The sequence below is a fragment of the Cetorhinus maximus genome, chromosome 23 (genome assembly GCF_964194155.1).
Source record: "Cetorhinus maximus chromosome 23, sCetMax3.hap1.1, whole genome shotgun sequence".
NCBI classification, from domain to species: Eukaryota; Metazoa; Chordata; class Chondrichthyes; order Lamniformes; family Cetorhinidae; genus Cetorhinus; species Cetorhinus maximus.
Genome location: NC_135901.1, coordinates 22560147 through 22580779, shown reverse-complemented (window position 1 = coordinate 22580779; position 20633 = coordinate 22560147). Strand labels below are relative to the sequence as shown.

Below are 20633 nucleotides of genomic sequence, written 5' to 3'. Positions count from 1 at the left end.
GGGTCAGTACTGAGGGAGCGCTGCCCTGTCAGAGAATCAGTACTGAGGGAGCGTGCCCTGTCAGAGTGTCAGTACTTAGGGAGCGCTGCCGTGTCAGAGGGTCAGTATTGAGGGAGGGTTGCCCTGTCAGAGGGTCAGTACTGAGGGAGCGCTGCCCTATCAGAGGGTCAGTACTGAGGGAACGCTACCCTGTCAGAGGGTCAGTACTGAGGGAGCGCTGCCCTGTCAGAGAGTCAGTACTGAGGGCGCACTGCCCTGTCAGATGGTCAGTACAGAGGTAGCGCTGCCCTGTAAGATCCTCAGTATTGTGGGAGCGCTGCACTGTCAGAGGGTCAGTACTGAGGGAGCGCAGCGCTGTCAGAGGGTCAGTACTGAGGGAGCGCTGCCCGGTCAGAGGGTCAGTACTGAGGGAGCTGTGGCCTGTCCGATGGTCCAGTACTTAGGGACTTCTGCCCTTTCAGAGGGTCAGTACTGAGGGAGCCCTGCCCTGTCAGAGGGTCAGTACTGAGCGAGACTTGCACTGTCAGAGGGTTAGTACTGAGGGAGACCTGCACTGTCAGAGGGTCAGTACTGAGGGAGACCTGCACTATCAGAGGGTCAGTACTGAGTGAGCGCTGCCCTATTGGAGTGTCAGTACTGAGATGCGCTGCCCTGTCAGAGTCTCAGTAATGAGAGAGCAGTGCCCTGTCAGAGGGTCAGTACTGAAGGAGCTGTGTCCTGTCAGAGAGTCAGTACTGAGGGTACTGTGCCCTGTCAGAGGGTCAGCACTGAGAGAGCTGTGCCCTGTCAGAGGGTCAGTACTGAGGGAACTGTGCCCTGTCAGAGTGTCAGTATTGAGGGAGCTGTGCCCTGTCAGACGGTCAGTACTGATGGAACTGTGACTTGTCGGAGGGTCAGTATTGAGGGAGCGCTGCCCCTTTCACAGGGTCAGTACTGAGGGAGCGCTGCCCTGTCAGAGGGTCAGTACTGAGGGAGATCTGCCCTGTTAGAGGGTCAGTACTGAGGGAACGCTGCACTGTTGTACGGCAAGTACAGATGTATTGCTGCACTGTTGAGGGGGGGGTTGGTGGTCAGTACTGACAGAATGCTGGCCTGTCGGAGGGTCACTGCTGAGGGAGCGCTGCCCTATCAGAATGTGAGTGCTGCATTGTTGGAGGGTCAGTAATGAGGACACGCTGCCCTGTAGTAGGGTCAGTACTGAGGGAGCTCTGCCTTCCGACAGTGTAGCTCTTCCTCAGTACTGACCCTCCCACAGGACAGCGTTCCCTCAGTGTTGACCCTCCGACACTGCAGCGCTACCGCAGTGCTGACCCTCCAACACTGCAGCGCTCCCTCAGTGCTGACCCTCCGACACGGCAGCGTTCCCTCAGTGCTAAATCTCTGACACTGCAGCGCTCCCGCAGTGCTGACCCGCGGACACTGCAGCGCTCCCGCAGTGCTGACCCACCAAAAGGGCAGCGCTTCGTCAGTACTGACCGTCTAACAGTGCAGCATTCACACAGTACTCATCCTCTAACAGTGCAGCACTCCCTTATTACCGGCTCTCCGTCAGTGCAGCAATCCCTCAGTACTGACCCTCTGATAGGGGGTCCTGTCAGAGGGTCAGTACTGAGGGAGCGCTGCCCTGTCAGAGGGTCAGTACTGAGGGAGCGCTGCCATTGTCAGAGGGTCAGTATTGAGGGAGCTGTGCCCTGTCAGAGGATCAGTACTGAGGGAGCTGTGCCCTGTCAGAGGGTCAGTACTGAAGGAGCTGTGTCCTGTCAGAGAGTCAGTACTGAGGGTGCTGTGCCCTGTCAGAGGGTCAGTACTGAGGGAGACTTGCACTGTCAGAGGCTCAGTACTGAGGGAGCGCTATCCTGTCCGTGGGGTCAGTACTGAAGGAGTGCTGCCCTGTCAGAGGGTCAATACTGAGGGAGCACTGCCCTGTCAGAGGGTCAATACTGAGGAGCACTGCCCTGTCAGAGGGTCAGTACTGAGGGACCGCTGCCCTGACAGACGGTCAGTACTGAGGGACCGCTGCCCTGTCAGAGGGTCAGTACTGAGGGTCCGCTGCCGTGTCAGAGAGTCAGTACTGAGGGAGCGCTGCCCTGTCAGAAGGTCAGTATTGAGGGAGCGCTGCCTTGTCAGAGTCTCAGTATTGAGGGAGCTGTGCTCTGTCAGAAGGTCAGTACTGAGGGACATGTGTCCTGTCAGAGGGTCAGTACTGAGGGAGCGGTGCCCTGTCAGAGGGACAGTAATGAGGGAGCTGTACCCTGTCAGTGGGTCAGTATTGAGGGAGTTGTGCACTGTCAGAGGGTCAGTACTGAGGGTGCTGTGCCCTTTCAGAGAATCAGTACTGAGGGAGCTGCGCCCTGTCAGAGGGTCAGTACTGAGGGAGCTGTGTCCTGTCAGAGGGTCAGTACTGAGGGAGTGTGCCCTGTCAGATGGTCAGTACTGAGTGAACTGGGCCCTTTGAGAGGGTCAGTACTGATGGAGCTTTGCCCTGTCAGAGGGTCAGTACTGAGGGAGCTGTGCCCTGTCAGAGGCTTAGTACTGAGGGAGCGCTTTCCTGTCAGAGGGTCAGTACTGATGGAGCGCTGCCCTGTCAGAGGGTGAGTACTGAGGGAGCGCTGCCCTGTCAGAGGGTCAGTACTGAGGGAGCGCTGCCCTGTCAGAGGGTCAGTACTGAGGGAGCGCTGGCCTGTCAGAGGGTCAGTACTCAGGGAGCTGTGCCCTGTTAGAGGGTCAGTACTGAGGGATCTGTGCCCTGTCAGAGGCGCAGCACTGAGGGATCTGTGCCCGGTAAGAGGGTCAGTACTGATCGAGCTGCGCCCTGTCAGAGGGTGAGTACTGAGGGAGCTGTGCCCTGTCAGAGGGTCAGTACTAAGGGAGCTGTGCCCTGTCAGAGGGTCAGTAATGAGGAAGCGCTGCCCTGTCAGCGGGTCAGTAATGAGGGAGCGCTGCCCTGTCAGACGGTCAGTACTGATGGAGCGCTGCCCTGTCAGAGGGTCAGTACTGATGGAGCGCTGCCCTGTCAGAAGGTCAGTAGTGAGGGAGAGCTGCCCTATTAGAGGGTCAGTAATGAGGGAGCGCTGCCCTGTCAGAGGGTCAGTGCTGAGGGAGCGCTGCACTGTCGGAGGGTCCGTACTGAGGGAGCGCTGCCCTCTGACAGGTCAGTATTGAGGGAGAGCTGCCCTATTAGAGGATCAGTACTGAGGGAGCGCTGCCCTGTCAGAGTCTCAGTAATGAGAGAGCAGTGCCCTGTCAGAGGGTCAGTACTGAGGGAGCTGTGCCCTGTCAGAGAGTCAGTACTGAGGGTGCTCTTCCCTGTCAGATGGTCAGTACTGAAGGAGCTGTGTCCCGTCAGAGAGTCAGTACTGAGGTTGCCGTGCCCTGTCAGAGGGTCAGTACTGAGGGAGCTGTGCCGTGTCAGAGGGTCAGTACTGAGGGAGCGCTGCCCTTTCATGGGGTCAGTACTGAAGGAGCACTGCCCTGTCAGAGGGTCAATACTGAGGGAGCACGGCCCTGTCAGAGGGTCAGTACTGAGGGACCGCTGCCCTGACAGAGGTTCAGTAATGAGGGACCGCTGCCCTGTCAGAGGGTCAGTACTGAGGGACCGCTGCCGTGTCAGAGGGTCAGTACTGAGGGAGCGCTGCCCTGTCAGAAGGTCAGTATTGAGGGAGCGCTGCCTTGTCAGAGTCTCAGTACTGAGGGAGCTGTGCCCTGTCAGAAGGTCAGTACTGAGGGACATGTGACCTGTCAGAGGGTCAGTACTGAGGGAGCGGTGCCCTGTCAGAGGGACAGTTATGAGGGAGCTGTACCCTGTCAGTGGGTCAGTATTGAGGGAGTTGTGCACTGTTGGAGGGTCAGTAATGAGGGTGCTGTGCCCTTTCAGAGAATCAGTACTGAGGGAGCTGCGCCCTGTCAGAGGGTCAGTACTGAGGGAGCTGTGCCCTGTCAGAGGGTCAGTACTGAAGGAGCTGTGTCCTGTCAGAGAGTCAGTACTGAGGGTGCTGTGCCCTGTCAGAGGGTCAGTACTGAGGGAGACTTGCACTGTCAGAGGCTCAGTACTGAGGGAGCGCTATCCTGTCGTGGGGTCAGTACTGAAGGAGTGCTGCCCTGTCAGAGGGTCAATACTGAGGGAGCACTGCCCTGTCAGAGGGTCAATACTGAGGGAGCACTGCCCTGTCAGAGGGTCAGTACTGAGGGACCGCTGCCCTGACAGAGGTTCAGTAATGAGGGACCGCTGCCCTGTCAGAGGGTCAGTACTGAGGGACCGCTGCCGTGTCAGAGGGTCAGTACTGAGGGAGCGCTGCCCTGTCAGAAGGTCAGTATTGAGGGAGCGCTGCCTTGTCAGAGTCTCAGTACTGAGGGAGCTGTGCCCTGTCAGAAGGTCAGTACTGAGGGACATGTGACCTGTCAGAGGGTCAGTACTGAGGGAGCGGTGCCCTGTCAGAGGGACAGTTATGAGGGAGCTGTACCCTGTCAGTGGGTCAGTATTGAGGGAGTTGTGCACTGTTGGAGGGTCAGTAATGAGGGTGCTGTGCCCTTTCAGAGAATCAGTACTGAGGGAGCTGCGCCCTGTCAGAGGGTCAGTACTGAGGGAGCTGTGTCCTGTCAGAGGGTCAGTACTGAGGGAGTGTGCCCTGTCAGATGGTCAGTACTGAGTGAACTGGGACCTGTGAGAGGGTCAGTACTGAGGGAGCATTACCCTGTCAGAGGTTCAGTACTGAGGGAGCTGTACCATGTCAGAGGCTTAGTACTGAGGGAGCGCTTTCCTGTCAGAGGGTCAGTACTGATGGAGCGCTGCCCTGTCAGAGGGTCAGTACTGAGGGAGCGCTGCCCTGTCAGAGAATCAGTACTGAGGGAGCGCTGCCCTGTCAGAGTGTCAGTACTTAGGGAGCGCTGCCGTGTCAGAGGGTCAGTATTGAGGGAGGGTTGCCCTGTCAGAGGGTCAGTACTGAGGGAGCGCTGCCCTATCAGAGGGTCAGTACTGAGGGAACGCTACCCTGTCAGAGGGTCAGTACTGAGGGAGCGCTGCCCTGTCAGCGAGTATGTACTGAGGGAGCGCTGCCCTGTCAGAGAGTTAGTACTGAGGGCGCACTGCCCTGTCAGATGGTCAGTACAGAGGTAGCGCTGCCCTGTAAGATCCTCAGTATTGTGGGAGCGCTGCACTGTCAGAGGGTCAGTACTGAGGGAGCGCAGCGCTGTCAGAGGGTCAGTACTGAGGGAGCGCTGCCCGGTCAGAGGGTCAGTACTGAGGGAGCTGTGGCCTGTCCGATGGTCAGTACTTAGGGACTTCTGCCCTTTCAGAGGGTCAGTACTGAGGGAGCCCTGCCCTGTCAGAGGGTCAGTACTGAGCGAGACTTGCACTGTCAGAGGGTCAGTACTGACGGAGACCTGCACTGTCAGAGGGTCAGTACTGAGGGAGCGCTGCCCTGTCAGAGGGTCAGTAGTGAGGGAAAGCTGCCCTATTAGAGGGTCACTACTGAGGGAGCGCTCCCCTGTCAGAATCTCAGTAATGAGAGAGCAGTGCCCTGTCAGAGGGTCAGTACTGAAGGAGCTGTGTCCTGTCAGAGAGTCAGTACTGAGGGTGCTGTGCCCTGTCAGAGTGTCAGTACTGAGGGAGCGCTGCCCTGTCAGAAGGTCAGTACTGAGGGATCGCTGCCTTGTCAGAGTCTCAGTACTGAGGGAGCTGTGCTCTGTCAGAGTGTCAGTACTGAGGGACATGTGTCCTGTCAGAGTGTCAGTACTGAGGGAGCGGTGCCCTGTCAGAGGGACAGTAATGAGGGATCGGTACACTGTCAGTGGGTCAGTATTGAAGGAGTTGTGCACTGTCAGAGGGTCAGTACTGAGGGTGCTGTGCCCCTTCAGAGAATCAGTTCTGAGGGAGCTGCGCCCTGTCAGAGGGTCAGTACTGAGGGAGCTGTGTCCTGTCAGAGGGTCAGTACTGAGGGAGCTGTGCCCTGTCAGATGGTTAGTACTGAGGGAACTGGGCCCTGCGAGACGGTCAGTACTGAGGGAGCTTTGCCCTTTCAGAGGTTCAGTACTGAGGGAGCTGTACCCTGTCAGAGGGTCAGTAGTGAGGGAGCTGCGCCCTGTCAGAGGGTCAGTAATGACGGAGCTGTGCCCTGTCGGACGGTCAGTACTGAGGGACCGCTGCCCTGTCAGAGGGTCAGTACTGAGGGAGTGCTGCCTTGTCAGAGAGTCAGTACTGAGGGAGCGCTGCCTGGTCAGAAGGTCAGTACTGAGGGAGCGCTGCCTTGTCAGAGTCTCAGTACTGAGGGAGCTGTGCCCTGTCAGAGGGTCAGTACTGAGGGACATGTGTCCTGTCAGAGGGTCAGTAGAGAGGGAGCTGTGCCCTGTCAGATGGTCAGTACTGAGGGAACTGGACCTTGTGAGAGGGACAGTATGAGGGAGCTTTGCCCTTTCAGAGGTTCAGAACTGAGGGAGCTGTACCCTGTCAGAGGGTCAGTACTGAGGGAGCTGAGCCCTGTCAGAGGGTCAGTACTGAGGGAGCTGTACCCTGTCAGAGGCTTAGAACTGACGGAGCTCTTCCCTGTCAGAGTGTCAGCACTGAGGGAGCGCTGCCCTGTCAGAGGGTCAGTACTAAGGGAGCGCTGCCCTTTCAGAGGGTCAGTAGTGAGGGAGCTGTGCCCTGTCAGAGGGTCAGTACTGAGGGATCTGGCCCCTGTCTGAGGCGCATTACTTAAGGAGCTGCGCCCTGTCAGAGGGTCAGTACTGAGGGAGCTGTGCCCTGTCAGAGGGTCAGTAGTGAGGGAGCTGTGCCCTGTCAGAGGTTCAGTAATGAAGGAGCGCTGCCCTGTCATAGGGTCAGTAATGAGGGAGCGCTGCCCTGTCAGAAGGTCAGTAGTGAGGGATAGCTGCCCTATTAGAAGGTCAGTAATAAGGGAGCGCTGCCCTGTCAGACGGTCAGTATTGAGGGAGCAGTGCCCTGTCAGAGGGTCAGTACTTTAGGAGCTGTGTCCTGTCAGAGAGTCAGTACTGAGGGTGCTGTGCCCTGTCAGAGGGTCAGTAATGAGGGAGCGCTGCCCAGTCGGAGGGACAGTACTAAGGGAGCGCTGACCTGTCGGAGGGTCAGTGCTGAGGGAGCGCTGCACTGTCGGAGGGTCTGTACTGAGGGAGCACTGCCCTCTGACAGGTCAGTAGTGAGGGAGAGCTGCCCTATTAGAGGGTCAGTACTGAGGGAGCGCTGCCCTGTCAGAGTCTCAGTAATGAGAGAGCAGTGCCCTGTCAGAGGGTCAGTACTGATGGAGCTGTGTCCTTTCAGAGAGTCAGTACTGAGGGTGCTGTGCCCTGTCAGAGTGTCAGTACTGAGGGAGCTGTGCCGTGTCACAGGCTCAGTACTGAGGGAGCGCTGCCCTGTCAGAGGGTCAGTACTGAAGCAGCGCTGCCCTGTCAGAGGGTCAGTACTGAGGGAGCACTGCCCTGATGAGGATCAGTACTGAGGGACCGCTGCCCTGTTAGAGGGTCAGTACTGAGGGACCGCTGCCCTGTCAGAGGATCAGTACTGAGGGACGGCTACCCTGTCAGAGGGTCAGTACTGAGGGACCGCTGCCCTGTCAGCGGGTCAGTACTGAGGGAGCTGTACCCTGTCAGATGGTCAGCACTGAGGGAGCTGTGCACTGTCAGAGGGTGAGGACTGAGGGACATGTGTCCTTTCAGAGGGTCAGTGCTGAGGGAGCGGAGCCCTGTCAAAGGGACAGTACTGAGGTAGCTGTGTCCTGTCAGAGGGTCAGTATTGAGGGAGTTGTGCACTGTCACAGGGTCAGTACTGAGGGTGCTGTGTCCTTTCAGCGAAGCAGTACTGAGGGAGCTGTGTCCTGTCAGAGGGTCAGTACTGAGGGAGCTTTGCCCTTTCAGAGGTTCAGTACTGAGGGAGCTGCGCCCTGTCAGAGGGTCAGTACTGAGGGAGCTGTGCCCTGTCAGATGGTCAGTACTCAGGGAGAGCTGCCCTGTCAGAGGGTCAGTACTGAGGGAGCGCTACCCAGTCGGAGGGACAGTACTGAGGGAGCGCTGACCTGTCGGAGGGTCAGTGCTGAGGGAGCGCTGCACTGTCGGAGGGTCTGTACTGAGGGAGCTGTGCCATGTCAGAGGGTCAGTACTGAGGGTGCACTGCCCTGTCAGAGGATCAGTACTGAGGGACCGCTGCCCTGTTACAGGGTCAGTACTGAGGGACCGCTGCCCTGCCAGAGGATCAGTACTGAGGGACGGCTGCCCTGTCAGAGGGTCAGTACTGAGGGACCGCTGCCCTGTCAGAGGGTCAGTACTGAGGGAGCTGTGCCCTGTCAGAGGGTCAGTACTGAGGGAGCTGTGCCCTGTCAGAGGGTCAGTACTGAGGGGGCTGTGCCCTGTCAGTGGGTCAGTACTGAGGGAGCTGTGCCCTGTCATCGGCTCAGTACTGAGGGAGCTGTGCCCTGTCAGAGGATCAGTACTGAGGGAGTGCTGCACTGTTGGACGGCTAGTACAGATGTATTGCTGCACTGTTGAGGGTGGGGTTGGTGGTCAGTACTGACAGAACGCTGGACTGTTGGAGGGTCACTGCTGAGGGAGCTTGCCCTATCAGAATGTGAGTGCTGCATTTTTGGAGGGTCAGTACTGAGGGAGCACTCGCCTTCCGCGACAGGGGAGCGGTCCCTCAGTGCTGACCCTCCGTGACAGGGGAGCGGTCCCTCAGTGCTGACCCTCCGCGACAGGGGAGCGCTCCCTCAGTGCTGACCCTCCGTGACAGGGGAGCGCTCCCTCAGTGCTGACCCTCCACGACAGGGGAGCGCTCCCTCAGTGCTGACCCTCCGCGACAGGGGAGCGCTCCCTCAGTGCTGACCCTCCGCGACAGGGGAGCGCTCCCTCAGTGCTGACCCTCCGCGACAGGGGAGCGCTCCCTCAGTGCTGACCCTCCGCGACAGGGGAGCGCTCCCTCAGTGCTGACCCTCCGCGACAAGGGAGCGCTCCCTCAGTGCTGACCCTCCGTGACAGGGGAGCGCTCCCTCAGTGCTGACCCTCCGCGACAGGGGAGCGCTCCCTCAGTGCTGACCCTCCGCGACAGGGCAGCGCTCCCTCAGTGCTGACCCTTCGCGAGTGGGGAGCGCTCCCTCAGTGCTGACCCTCCGACAATGCAGCGCTCCCTCAGTGCTGACCCTCCGACAGTGCAGCTCTCCCTCAGTTCTGACCCTCCGACAGTGCAGCGCTCCCTCAGTTCTGACCTTCCGACAGTGCAGCGCTCCCTCAGCGCTGACCCTCCGACAGTGCAGCACTCCCTCAGTGCTGACCCTTCCACAGTGCAGCGCTCCCTCAGTGCTGACCCTCCAACTGTGCAGCGCTCCCTCAGTGCTGACCCTCCGACAGTGCAGCACTCCTTCAGTACTGACCCTCTGACAGTGCAGCACTCCCTCAGTGCTGACCCTCTGACAGTGCAGCACTCCCTCAGTGCTGACCCTTGCACAGTGCAGCGCTCCCTCAGTGCTGACCCTCCGACAGTGCAGCACTCCCTCAGCGCTGACCCTCTGACAGTGCAGCACTCCCTCAGTGCTGACCCTTCCACAGTGCAGCACTCCCTCAGCGCTGACCCTCCAACAGTGCGGCACTCCTTCAGTGCTGACCCTCTGACAGTGCAGCACTTCCTCAGTGCTGACCCTCTGACAGTGCAGCACTCCCTCAGTGCTGACCCTCTGACAGTGCAGCACTCCCTCAGTTCTGGCACTGGGGAGTGTGAGACTTCTTGTTGTGCTCATGTTTTTGGAGTGGTAATACGAATCTACAACCTTTTAATTCGGGGTTGAGATTGCTACCCCTTGCACCCTGACTACAGTTAATTGTCTTGTCACAAGGGGGTGGCCATTTCACTTGACCATTATCATGTCTAAGTGGATGCAACATTTCACAGCTGGTTTCTGTGTCAAGTTAGTCACTTTGGATGCCCCTTTGCTTCCATTAACCAATAATTGGCTCAATGAGATGTTGGAGATGTTACATAATAAATATTCTGAGAGGCGACAATGAGCCAATGGAAACTGGGCTGCACCTTTTTCAAATTGACATAGGTGCTTCATTAAGTAGTCAGAAGAGATCAATTAGCATTATATAAAACCTGTGGGAGCATTTGGCAGGGTTGTTTGATTGGATTGTGTTCACCCAGGTATGTGGATGATGGGAGTAGTTCTCAGCTGGGTCAGGAATGGGCTTTCAGTTGAAGAGGAGCAGCAAATGTTTGGAACCATTGGCAGGTTGGGCACTATCTGTGGGAAGAAAGGAAGAAAAAAAAGTAGAGTTAATGTTTCAGGTTGATGACCTTTTATCAGAACTGATTAAAGTTAGAAATGGAATATATTTTCAGCAAGTGGAGGGGATTGTTTTAAAAATTGAAATGTAAGTGTTTGAAGGATAAGAGGCTTTATGATTTGGTGTCAAGGGAATTAATTTTGGGATAAATAAAGAAACAAAATGTCTATAGGAGGTGTGAATGGCAGAATTTTTAAGAGCAACTGTTGTCTGAAAGCAAAAAAAAGAGAAAGTGAAACTGGCAAAGGAAACAAAATGGGGGCAGAGATTAGTCTGAAAATGTTGAATTTTGAAGGCTGTAGGTAGTGTCTGATTTGAAAGATGAAGTGCTGTTCCTTGGGCTTCACTGGCATAGTGGAGCAGGCTGAGGATAGAGGTTGGAGTAAGAGCAAGGTAGAGAATTAAAATGGCTTGTAACAGTTTTTGTGAACTATTGAGGAAAAAAACCCATTGTTTTCCCCCCTCATCGCACTACTATCCGTTTTTAGCATGCTTGTTACTTCTGTGGTGAGTGAGGAACCTACAACTCTTGAAGCAACGTTCCCTTTGCGTTTTTTGCAATTTGAATTGCTGGGCAGCTCCTTGTCTGTCCTTCCACTGAACAATTGATTGTTTGATTGTGATCTGATTGTTTAAGGTGAGCTCAGAGACTTGTCCAAAACCATTAAAGTGTCTTTGTGAATGATTCGAGGAATAACATGTCCAAGAGGATGAAGGCTATTTGTGTTGGTTTATTTGAAAGAGCTACCTTTTTGCCCTGAAATTATGACTGGTAGCGCAGAGCTGATCCTCCTTTTAATATGGCTAATGTTCGTTTGAACTGTTGGCCTCCAGCCTAAACCAGAAAGCTGATTTGAACTTGAGATAGAAATGGTTTGTGGGAGAGGGAAGGTGAGGTTGGGTGTCTGTAATTAATTTCCAGTCCCTCTTTTTTAAGCACGATGTAATCTTTCAGTTGAATAATGCTGTCTTGGTGGAGATTTATGTTGAATCTAAATGTGCCAAGCAATGCAGTGATAGATTAATCAGGCCATTGAGCAGCTTTGTACAATTGATTTGAAATGTTATTGATTTTCCCGACAAATAATGATGCTCATTAATTTGAGTTACTAGTCTAGATTTCTGACTGAGTTGTAATGTTACATTATTTTTCAATGAAAAATCTGACTTTTTGTTATGAATTGGATATTCTGGCTTTTTGTTTTGAGAATCACCCAGTCATGTTCCCTAGTACTTAGCTTTTGGATGCTGACTGGGGTCTTTAAACATATGAATGTGATTATAATGGGTTTCCACTTGTGGGGGAGACCAGATCTGGGATCATCAAAAAAGATTGTCACTAATAAATCCAGTGGGGAATTCAGGAGGAACTTTTTTTTACCCAGAGAGTGGGGGAGAATGTGGAGTTCGCTCCCACAGGGAGTGGCTGAGGTGAATAGTGTAGATGTATTTGTCCATCTTCCCCCCCCCCCCTTAAATACATGAGGGAAATGGGAATAGAGGTATACTGAGTTGGATGGGAGGAGTCTTGACTGGAGCATCAGCACTGGTGTGGGCAGGAGGGGTTGTTTGAGTTTGCCCTATGTTTCAAAGAAAATATTGATCGATATATTCTCTAGATTCACAATGATTCCTGGGATGAAGATCTGTAGCTATAAGGATAGGCTGGGACTCTCCCTTCCTTGGAGAAAATAAGGCTGAGAAGAGACTTGATAAGAGGTATTCAAGATCTTGAGGGGTATGGACAGGGTAAATAGTGAGAAACTATTCTCACTCAAGAGAGCATCAAGAACAGGGGAGCACAGATTCAAAATGTTGGGTTGGGGGGGTGGGAAAGAGGGAGAAGTAAATGTGATTGGGTGAGAATTTTTCCTCATGAGGGTGGTTGGAGTCTGGAACGAACTTCCTGAAAGGGTGGTGGAGGCAGGTTCAACCCAACTATTCAAAGGGGAATTGGATTGTTCCCTGAAAAGTGTGCGAGGTTACAGGGATAAGGCAGAGAAGTGCGACTAGGCAGAATGCTCTTTCAGAAAGCCAGTGCAGACACAACGAGCCAAATGTTGTCCTCCTACACTGTAAAGATACTTTTGGCATTGTATCATCGTATTTCTTGGATTGATGTGCAAATCAAAAGGTTGAATTTGAGTTGTTTATTTAGTTATGTGCTGTCAGAATTGACTTCCCCTGGTCAGTGACCCTGATAGCCTGCTTAAGATCTTTTGAAGAAATGATTTACCCGCACACTAACATAGACAACTGATCATAGAGGGCCCTGTGCCTTTCGGTTGACCTCTCTACATCAGAGTAGAAATGGGTTTGGTGGACTTCTTACATATGGGACTTGCTGCCATTAGATGTAATTAATCCAGTGTCTATTTACACTGCCATCCAGCTGAATGTTAGACCATCAGCGTTGACCATCTGCAGGCTAAACCGTTTCTGCATTTGTACAGCACGGGGAGGCTGTTCAGCCCATCTTGCATGTACTGACTCTTATCTGATTAGTTCCGCTCTTGTGGTGTTCCCTGTAGCCTTAAAGTTCCACAAATAGAAATGTTCATTTTAGAATCTGCTGCTGCCATCATTTCACAACCGTTTTAAAAAACTTTCTCGTGTTGCTATGGTTTTTTCAGCAACCCCCGTTTAAAATCTAACTCTGCTGCCATTGAACGGTTTGTGATATTTTTTGAGAACCTCAATGTCCTCTTAAGCTTCTCCATGCTCAAGAGAGCAATCCCAGCTTTTCTACTTTTTACCTGCACGAGGAAAAGCTGATACCAAGGACTAGGAACTAAGATCTTAGATTTTAGCTAAGAGACGGGGTGTGTGGAGTGGGGGGAGGGGGTGGAAGAGAAGTGTGAAGAACATTATTATTTTTTAACACTGCGAGTGTGGTGCCCGCGAGGGGTGGTGGAAGCGGAGGTGGTGAATGATTTCAAAAGTGGTGGCATTTTTTCCCCCCAAGCCTCAGTTTTGATGTGATCCAATTTTTATTAACCACTCCACAGCAAACTCGAGGGTAGAATCGGAGGAGTAGATTATTTTACACGTACAAAGCAGGAAGGAGGGTTTGCCACACCACACCCTTCCCCACCCACTTTTACATTCATAAAGCGATAAAGGAAGTACAGGGCAAAGACCACAGAAAATAAAAATTTTCACGAGTCCAGAATCAAAGGTCCAATGATATATTCCTTTCAGAGTCGGCAGGTTGAAGACTAATGCTGAATAATTCACTTTTCCAGTGCGCAGAACTTCCATGATGAGATTGGCACATGGAGATGAATTAGTCTTGTAGGTGCTGGTACGGTAAGTTCCAGTAGAAACAGTCTAGAATGGGGCCAGGGCAATTTAAACCTGGACAGAGTCCTGGCTCTGCTGCCATTTGATCTATGGAAGATAGCAATCTGCTTCGCAGCTCCACAAGGCAGGGTAACTGGTTCTCCCAGCTACGGTGGTGGGGGGAATCATGTGACATGACTCCCACTTCTCCACTTCGGTTCGGAAAAAGGATTTATATTCCTTAGTCTGGATTCTTGATGGTTAATGTTTCAATCATTAATCATTTCCAAGAGGTTTTGGGGTCCTTTGAACTATCAGACTGGTCATCTCTGTTGGCCAGGCCTTGACCTTAGAAATGTAATTGGTCGTTGCACAATTCCCTTGGATTTGATCTCTGCAGTCACAACAATCATTGGCATCTCTTCAGAGATAACGAGGTGGCAGCTGTTCTGAGTGCCAGGAAGTTCCTTTTGATTGAGTCAGCCAGCAATGGCTCCAGTCATTTGAAAGCCTTTATCCAGTTTTTTTTTAAAAGTATGTAATTTAAGTTTTATAAAAATAGTGAGGTCTTGGCTACAGGACAGCGGAATGTGCAGGGCTGCAGGGGAATTGCACTATCTGAATTGCTCAGTTGACAGATTGAATATCCTTCTTGTGTGGCAAATCTTGTCGTTGTATCTAGCAGACTAGCACACAAGGGATTAAAATCAGGCGTCCATCTATACAAAGTGACCTGTCTGTTTCCTCAAGGCCTGAGAAAAAGGTGACTTCCTTCAATTGGCCTTGAGTTAAATTTTTTATTCATTCATGGGGCGTGGGTGTCAGAATTAATCGCATGTAGGCCAGACCAGTTAAGGACAGCAGCAGATTTCCTTCCCAAAAGGGCATTAGTGAACCAGATGGGTTCATGGCCGTCACCTAGACTTTTAGTTCCAGATTTTTATTGAATTCTAATTCCACCATCTGCCATGACAGGGTTTGAACCCGGGCCCATACAGCATTGCCCTGGGTCTATGGATTACTAGTCCAGTGACGATTCCACTATGCCACCACCTCTCTCCTCCCATGTGTTTGTGGGTCTTAGAAACGGAAGGAGGACCCTTGGAGCTTATCGGTGTGTTCATTATTTGTTCTACGCTGTACATTGGATTCTAACTATGGTTTATTTTTCTCCCAGTTTACGAGCATGGATTTGGAAATTGCAGGGATTATAGGAAGATTTTCAGATGCCATGAGCCGTGGCGGGATATCCGAGGTGGCATCTTTGGTGAAAGCTGAGAGGAGCAGAGTGGAAAGCGTGACGGTTCATGTGGCGGTCACCGGGACCCCGAGAGTGGGGAAGTCTGCCTTCATTAATTCCGTCATGGGTTTCAAGGGTGGCGAAGATGGCACAGCACCCATCAGCCCTGCCCAACAGGTGGCAAAGCCAGCGCCTTACAGCCGGCCGGGAAACCCCAGCTCCGTGTTCTGGGAGCTGCCCAGCATTAGGGGCTCCAACTTCTCGTCGGGCGACTACCTGAAGGCAGTGGAGGTCGACAAGTATGTCGGCTTCTTCATCCTGTCATCGACGTGGTTCACGCAGGAGGCCGCAGCCCTTGCCAGCGAGCTCAGGCGGGTTGGCAAGCAGTTCTACCTCATCCGCACCAAGATTGACATGGACACTCTTGGCTACAGGGAGAAGGATTTCATTGAGGACGTCCTGCATGTTTTCACCACCGACTACTTTGATAACCTGGACATTGAGTATGCGACTGCTCGCTTCTTCTGTGTCTCCTCCCACCATGTTGACAGGTTCGACTTTCTGAAGTGCATCCAGGCTCTGCAGAGAAATTCCTCTCCTCCACTCCAGAAACACGCCCTGCTGCTCTCCCTGCACTACCTAGCCAACAAGATGGAGCTGAGGGACTCTATGAGGGAGTTCATTCCGGTGTCAGCGGTCTACAGCTGCATCATCGACCCTGTCCCGGTCGAACAGCTGCCTTACCAGGCCAATGTCCACTTTCTGTACAAAGAGATCCGGCTTTACCGCGTCCTTTTCGAGCTGGACCACCCGGCCTTGAGCAAAAAGGCCAAGCTGATTCGCCAGCCGACCTTCGTCCTCTCGGATGAGATCCAGACCATGATGGGGAGGGCGCTGACGGAGAAGGGTGTCTCAGAGGAGCTGCTGAAGTGGACGGAGATAAACGTGTCGGTCTCCCACAGTTACGTGAAGTGGGTTCCCTTCCTCAAGACCCTGCCTGGAGGGAAGCTGTCTGGGGCTTCCACCATCCGCTTGTTGGATACCATCCTGGAGAAGTTTATGGATGATGCCTACCGGATTCAGAGGAAAATGGAGGCTGTACTGAAGGGTGAATGATATTGTTTGAGGCCCAACAATCTAATGGTGTTTGGTACAAATGAAGGGAGAGGAAACCTTAACTTCAGTATCAAAGGCCAACGTTGGTATCCTCTGGTGGGTGACGTGGCTTAATTCCCTATTCTTTTCCTCCATAGTCTGCAATGTAACCTTGTTTCAGAGGCATTCCATGCTCTGCCAGTCCAAGATTGTTAATGCACAATGCCTTCTCTTCTGAAAGTACAAAACATATCCATTTCATCCCAAGACCTTCACCTGTCACAACTACTAAATGAGATTAGCTTGCAGATGAAATTCTACTTGGCAGTCCACATGGGCATGGGCCAAAATTGAAGGCTAGGCACTACAAGACTCGTATTTCACTGCAGCTGGTAGCTACCATGCTAGGTGGGTGTGAAGTTTCGCCTAAGCAAATTACTGCAACCCTCCAGCTGTTGTCAATGCAACATATTGACTGACCCTCCATTTGTCTGAATGAGCAACATAACCCGGATGTGTTTCCTTTTGTAAGTAGTTTAAGCTGTATTGTACATCCAAGTGTTGATGAAATATTGGGGATCATTTCTTCTATCCTTCCCTTATTAAAAGTAGCAATAGCTCTTGTAGATGTTGTAATAGTAAACACCATCATTAAACAGCCAATGACAGTCTTTGGAAGCCCTAGTGTAGACTGAATTGCTGACTCTCCACTTTTAAAGGTGATGGGCGTGATATTTTTGACATAAACCTGAGTCCAGTGTGGTTGTCGAGCAGTTGGGGATATGATGCAACACTTCAATATTTTTTTAAAAATTGAACCTTTTTTGTTTCAAGCACATCAACACTACTTGAGTCCAATATTTGGGCAGAATGGCTGACTATTGACGGCACTGCTTTGTTTTCCTCTCCTCCCAACAGGAGGAGATACTAGAAACTTGTCACTGCAGGGGGAGTTGGTGGGTGAAAGGCCAGGATTCAAAAAGGAAATGCCAAGTGTGTGCAAAAGAAATGGAAGTTGTGATTTCTGAGCATTGCAAGTAAACTCTCATTTTTTTGCTGAAAATGTAAACAAAGCTGTTTCTTGTACAGATTACAGCTGAGTGAGTCTCTAGTTTATTTCACAAAAGGAATGCTATTGGGAGTGTCAAAATTCGCACAACTTAACGTTTCAGTCTATTTCCAATTGATAACTGAACTCACTAGGGTTTTCTGAAACTTCAGAATTTAAATAAAATTAATGTGTACAGTGACTGTTATCTGACTTTTCAAAGTAGCTTTAGTGAAGGGTTTAACTGCAGTTGACTTAAAAAATATATGTATTTTTTTTAAAAGGCTAAAACATTTTGTTAACTGCTGCATGTAACCTGTTTGTCGTCCACTTTTCATTTTCCTGTCCTGTTCAAGAATTTCCTGTAAATACTGTTTTCATAAATGCATTTTTGTCTGTGGGTCATCAAAGACTTTTGTTTTGAAGCTGTCTGTCACCCGTGAGGAATTGATTTATTAAAAAGAATAACTTGTTATGCAATTTATCCTGGAGTCAGCTACCTTGGAATTATTTTCTCTATGCTAACTATGTAGTTATGTTTCTGTAAAACTGGATTACGTATACACACGTTCCCAAACCCTGGATAACTTTAAAAGCAATTTTTGATTTGATTTGCAGCATAGTGAGGCTATTTGGCCCATGTCTGTGACAACTGGGATTTGTCCCTAGCCTTGTGCGTTACAGCATGACACGCAGATTTCCAAGTGCACTTTTGGGGAAGTGGTGGCTGGTATTCCAGAGACCCAGGGTAATGCTCTGGTGACCTAGGTTCAAATCCCAATGATGAAATTTGAATTCAACTTTTTTTTTTTATAAATTAGACCCCACGTCTGACCATTTTTCTTGTTGTAAAGTCCCATCTGGTTCACTGACCTTCAGATGTCCTTATTTGGCCTACACGTGACTCCAGATCCACAGCAATGTGGTTGACTCTTAATGTCTGAACAAGGTCAATTAGGGATGGGCAATAAATGCTGACCAGGCCAGCGATGTCCACATCCAATAAATGTGTATAAAGTTGCTGCCTGTACCCCATCACATATGAATTTCTAAATTCATTCATGGGATGTGGGCTATGCTGGCTGGGCCAGCATTTATTACCCATCCCTAGCCGCCCTTGAAGGTGGTAGTGAGCTGCCTTGAACAGCTGCAGTACATGTGGTACAGATACACCCACAGTGCTGTTAGGGAGGGAGTTCCAGGAGTTTGACCCAATGACAGTGAAGGAATAGCTGATATATTTCCAACTCAGGATGGTGAGTGACTTGGAGGGGAACTTCCAGGTGGTGGTGTTCCCATGTGTCTGCTGCCCTTGTCCTTCTAGATGGTGGTGGTTGTGGGTTTGGAAGGTGCTTTGAAGGGGATTTGATGAATTCCTGCAGTGCGTCTTGTAGATGGTACACACTGCTACTGTCAGTGGTGGAGGGAGTGAATGTTTGTAGATGGGGTGCCAATCAAGCGGGACTGCTTTGTCCTGGATGGTGTCGAGCTTCTTGCGTATTGTGGGAGCTGCACTCATCCAGACAAGTGGAGTATTCCATCACACTCCTGACTTGTGCCTTGCAGATGGTGGACAGGCTTTGGAGTCAGGAGATGAGTTACTTGTCACATGGTTCCTGGCCTCTGACCTCTCGTAGCCACAGTATTTATATGGCTAGTTCATTCTATGCCCATCTAATCCTTCTGCAAATGACATTAAATTTGTCTCCTGGTTGTTGAAGGACACCAACATTCCCCTTGGTGAGGTCAATCTGTGGGCACTGGTGGGCAGGTAGCAAATGATCCATTCAGAGGGGTGTCTTCACTGTGCCTTCAAAGAGAAAGGTACACCAAGTGACAGGTTCTGCCTCAGGCACTGCACCATGAAGCTGCCAAGTGACATTGGGGATTGTTGCCACTGGCCACTTGTGGCATAGCCTGCCAACCGATAAGAATTGACTCCCAGGTGCAATTGTCGATGGTTAGGGCCTTCGTGTCTTGGCTACAAGCATCCTTGAACCATTTCTTTGGTTGTCCATTAGTAATTTGGCTCCATGTACCTTGCTACACGGAAGGTCCTTGGGAGTGTGACCATCTTCCATTGTTATAACCACAGCCGGTGTTAATTGCTGTGCAAACCAAATCTCAGGGAGACTTGTCTTATGGACTATGCCTTGTTTTCAGAATACAAAAAAGGCAAATGTACCAATCTTAGTAAGAAGTCCAGTAACGCTCTTACTTTTATTTCTTAAAATCCCAGAAGTTTCATGAGCAACAATAAAAGCAAACTTAAACACAAGATTAGTTACACCATTAATGTTTTTTAAAACATTCCCAAAAAAGAGAATTCTACTTGGTCAAACCTACAAGTAAACACCTCCAGGCAACAGTCGCTTTTATAGATGGTTAACGATAAAATCCAGTAATATTACACAAGGCAAAGTGTTGTAGCTTTAATAAAGGCATAGCACATGACCTCTACCCTCTTCCACTCTACGATGGAATCCACTTCAGAATAAAACTGCTTGCTGCAGACCAGGACTTTCTGTTGACTGGATTGCCGGTTCAAATGGCATCTGCTCTGGGCCCAGAGCTCCAGCTATCTCTAATCCTAAACTCTTCCCCTTCCATCCCAGTTCCATTGTTCTCGCACCTCTTTGAAACTCAAATCCTTCCACATATAAAATCTTTTTATGTTTCTGTCTTGTCTTTGCTTTTTGGGTCAATAAAATATACTAACCCCACTACTCTACTTACGGAATTCCCGTGAAATGTAAAGATGTTTTTTGGTACCTCTGACTCCCCTTTGATAATCAAACAAACTCTAAACTTCCCTAAAAATGCAAACTTTAGATCCAACCTAGTTACTTGTACCTCAAGCTTAACACCCCTATCCTTTACATCTTTCAAAACCTCAAGACAACCTGACTCCTATTAAGCTCCTGCACGCACGTATCGACATACAGAGCTCCTGAGGGAAATGGGTACTTCATATCCACTCTGCATCATGGCCCTCCATTACAGATAGAATGCCTAATTTTGTACACCACTTACATTCTGCTCCTTGGTCTCCTCTGTTCCAAAGAAAGCGAAAGAGGGAACATTTCCTTGAGGGAAGCCCCTTTTGGAAGGGCCAGATTTAAGGTGAGATCGCAGCCAAAGAATTGGGTTCCGTTTTAGATGGGAAGCCTGCGAGTTTGAAGTGGGCTGGAGGACTCTGACGACTAAACCTCAAATGTTTGCATATTGGTGAACAAAGAATATCAATACCAAGTTGATGAGTCCCTCTGGGTAGCGTCTATGCTAGCAGAATGATTTAATATGCTACACCATCAGCACATTTGGCATCTTGACTTCCCAATCTATGGTGTGTTTGGGGGAAAAAAATCTGAAAAATGAGTCTCAAATGTCCAACCACCTCTGTGTAGAATCCCTCAAAAGCATAACTATGCGTAATCATTCCTGCAGTTTATTAAACTAGAAAGGCCATCCAACACCAGCTTCCTCTTCCCAAGCCAGTGGCGAGGCGCAAATCACTCCAAACCCACTCTGGTACACAGGACAGGTCTTTCATATGCCTGATACCAGACTCCAGAAGCAACTGCTGTACTCAGAACTCAGTGGAGGCAGGTGACGCTTCTTCCACCCCCCCACCACCCCCCCCGCCCCGCCCCAAGTAACGCCGACTCGTGGGAGTCCCTGGCTTGTGAC

General features: G+C 51.0%; 2 protein-coding genes across 2 annotated transcripts in view; one reads left to right on the top strand and one right to left on the bottom strand.

Moving 5' to 3' along the window:
• Nucleotides 1-20633, bottom strand: part of LOC144697113 (uncharacterized) — a 425270-nt gene that overhangs the window by 357403 nt on the left and 47234 nt on the right. The gene's annotated exons all lie outside the window — the stretch shown is intronic.
• LOC144697888 (interferon-inducible GTPase 5-like) lies at nt 14747-15916 on the top strand. Its single transcript, XM_078569854.1, has one exon. It carries the CDS (start codon nt 14747-14749, stop codon nt 15914-15916), a length of 1170 nt encoding a protein of 389 aa, XP_078425980.1.

Coding starts and splice junctions, on each gene's coding strand:
- LOC144697888 (XM_078569854.1), top strand. CDS start 14,747: ATGGATTTGGAAATTGCAGGGATTATAGGAAGATTTTCAGATGCCATG.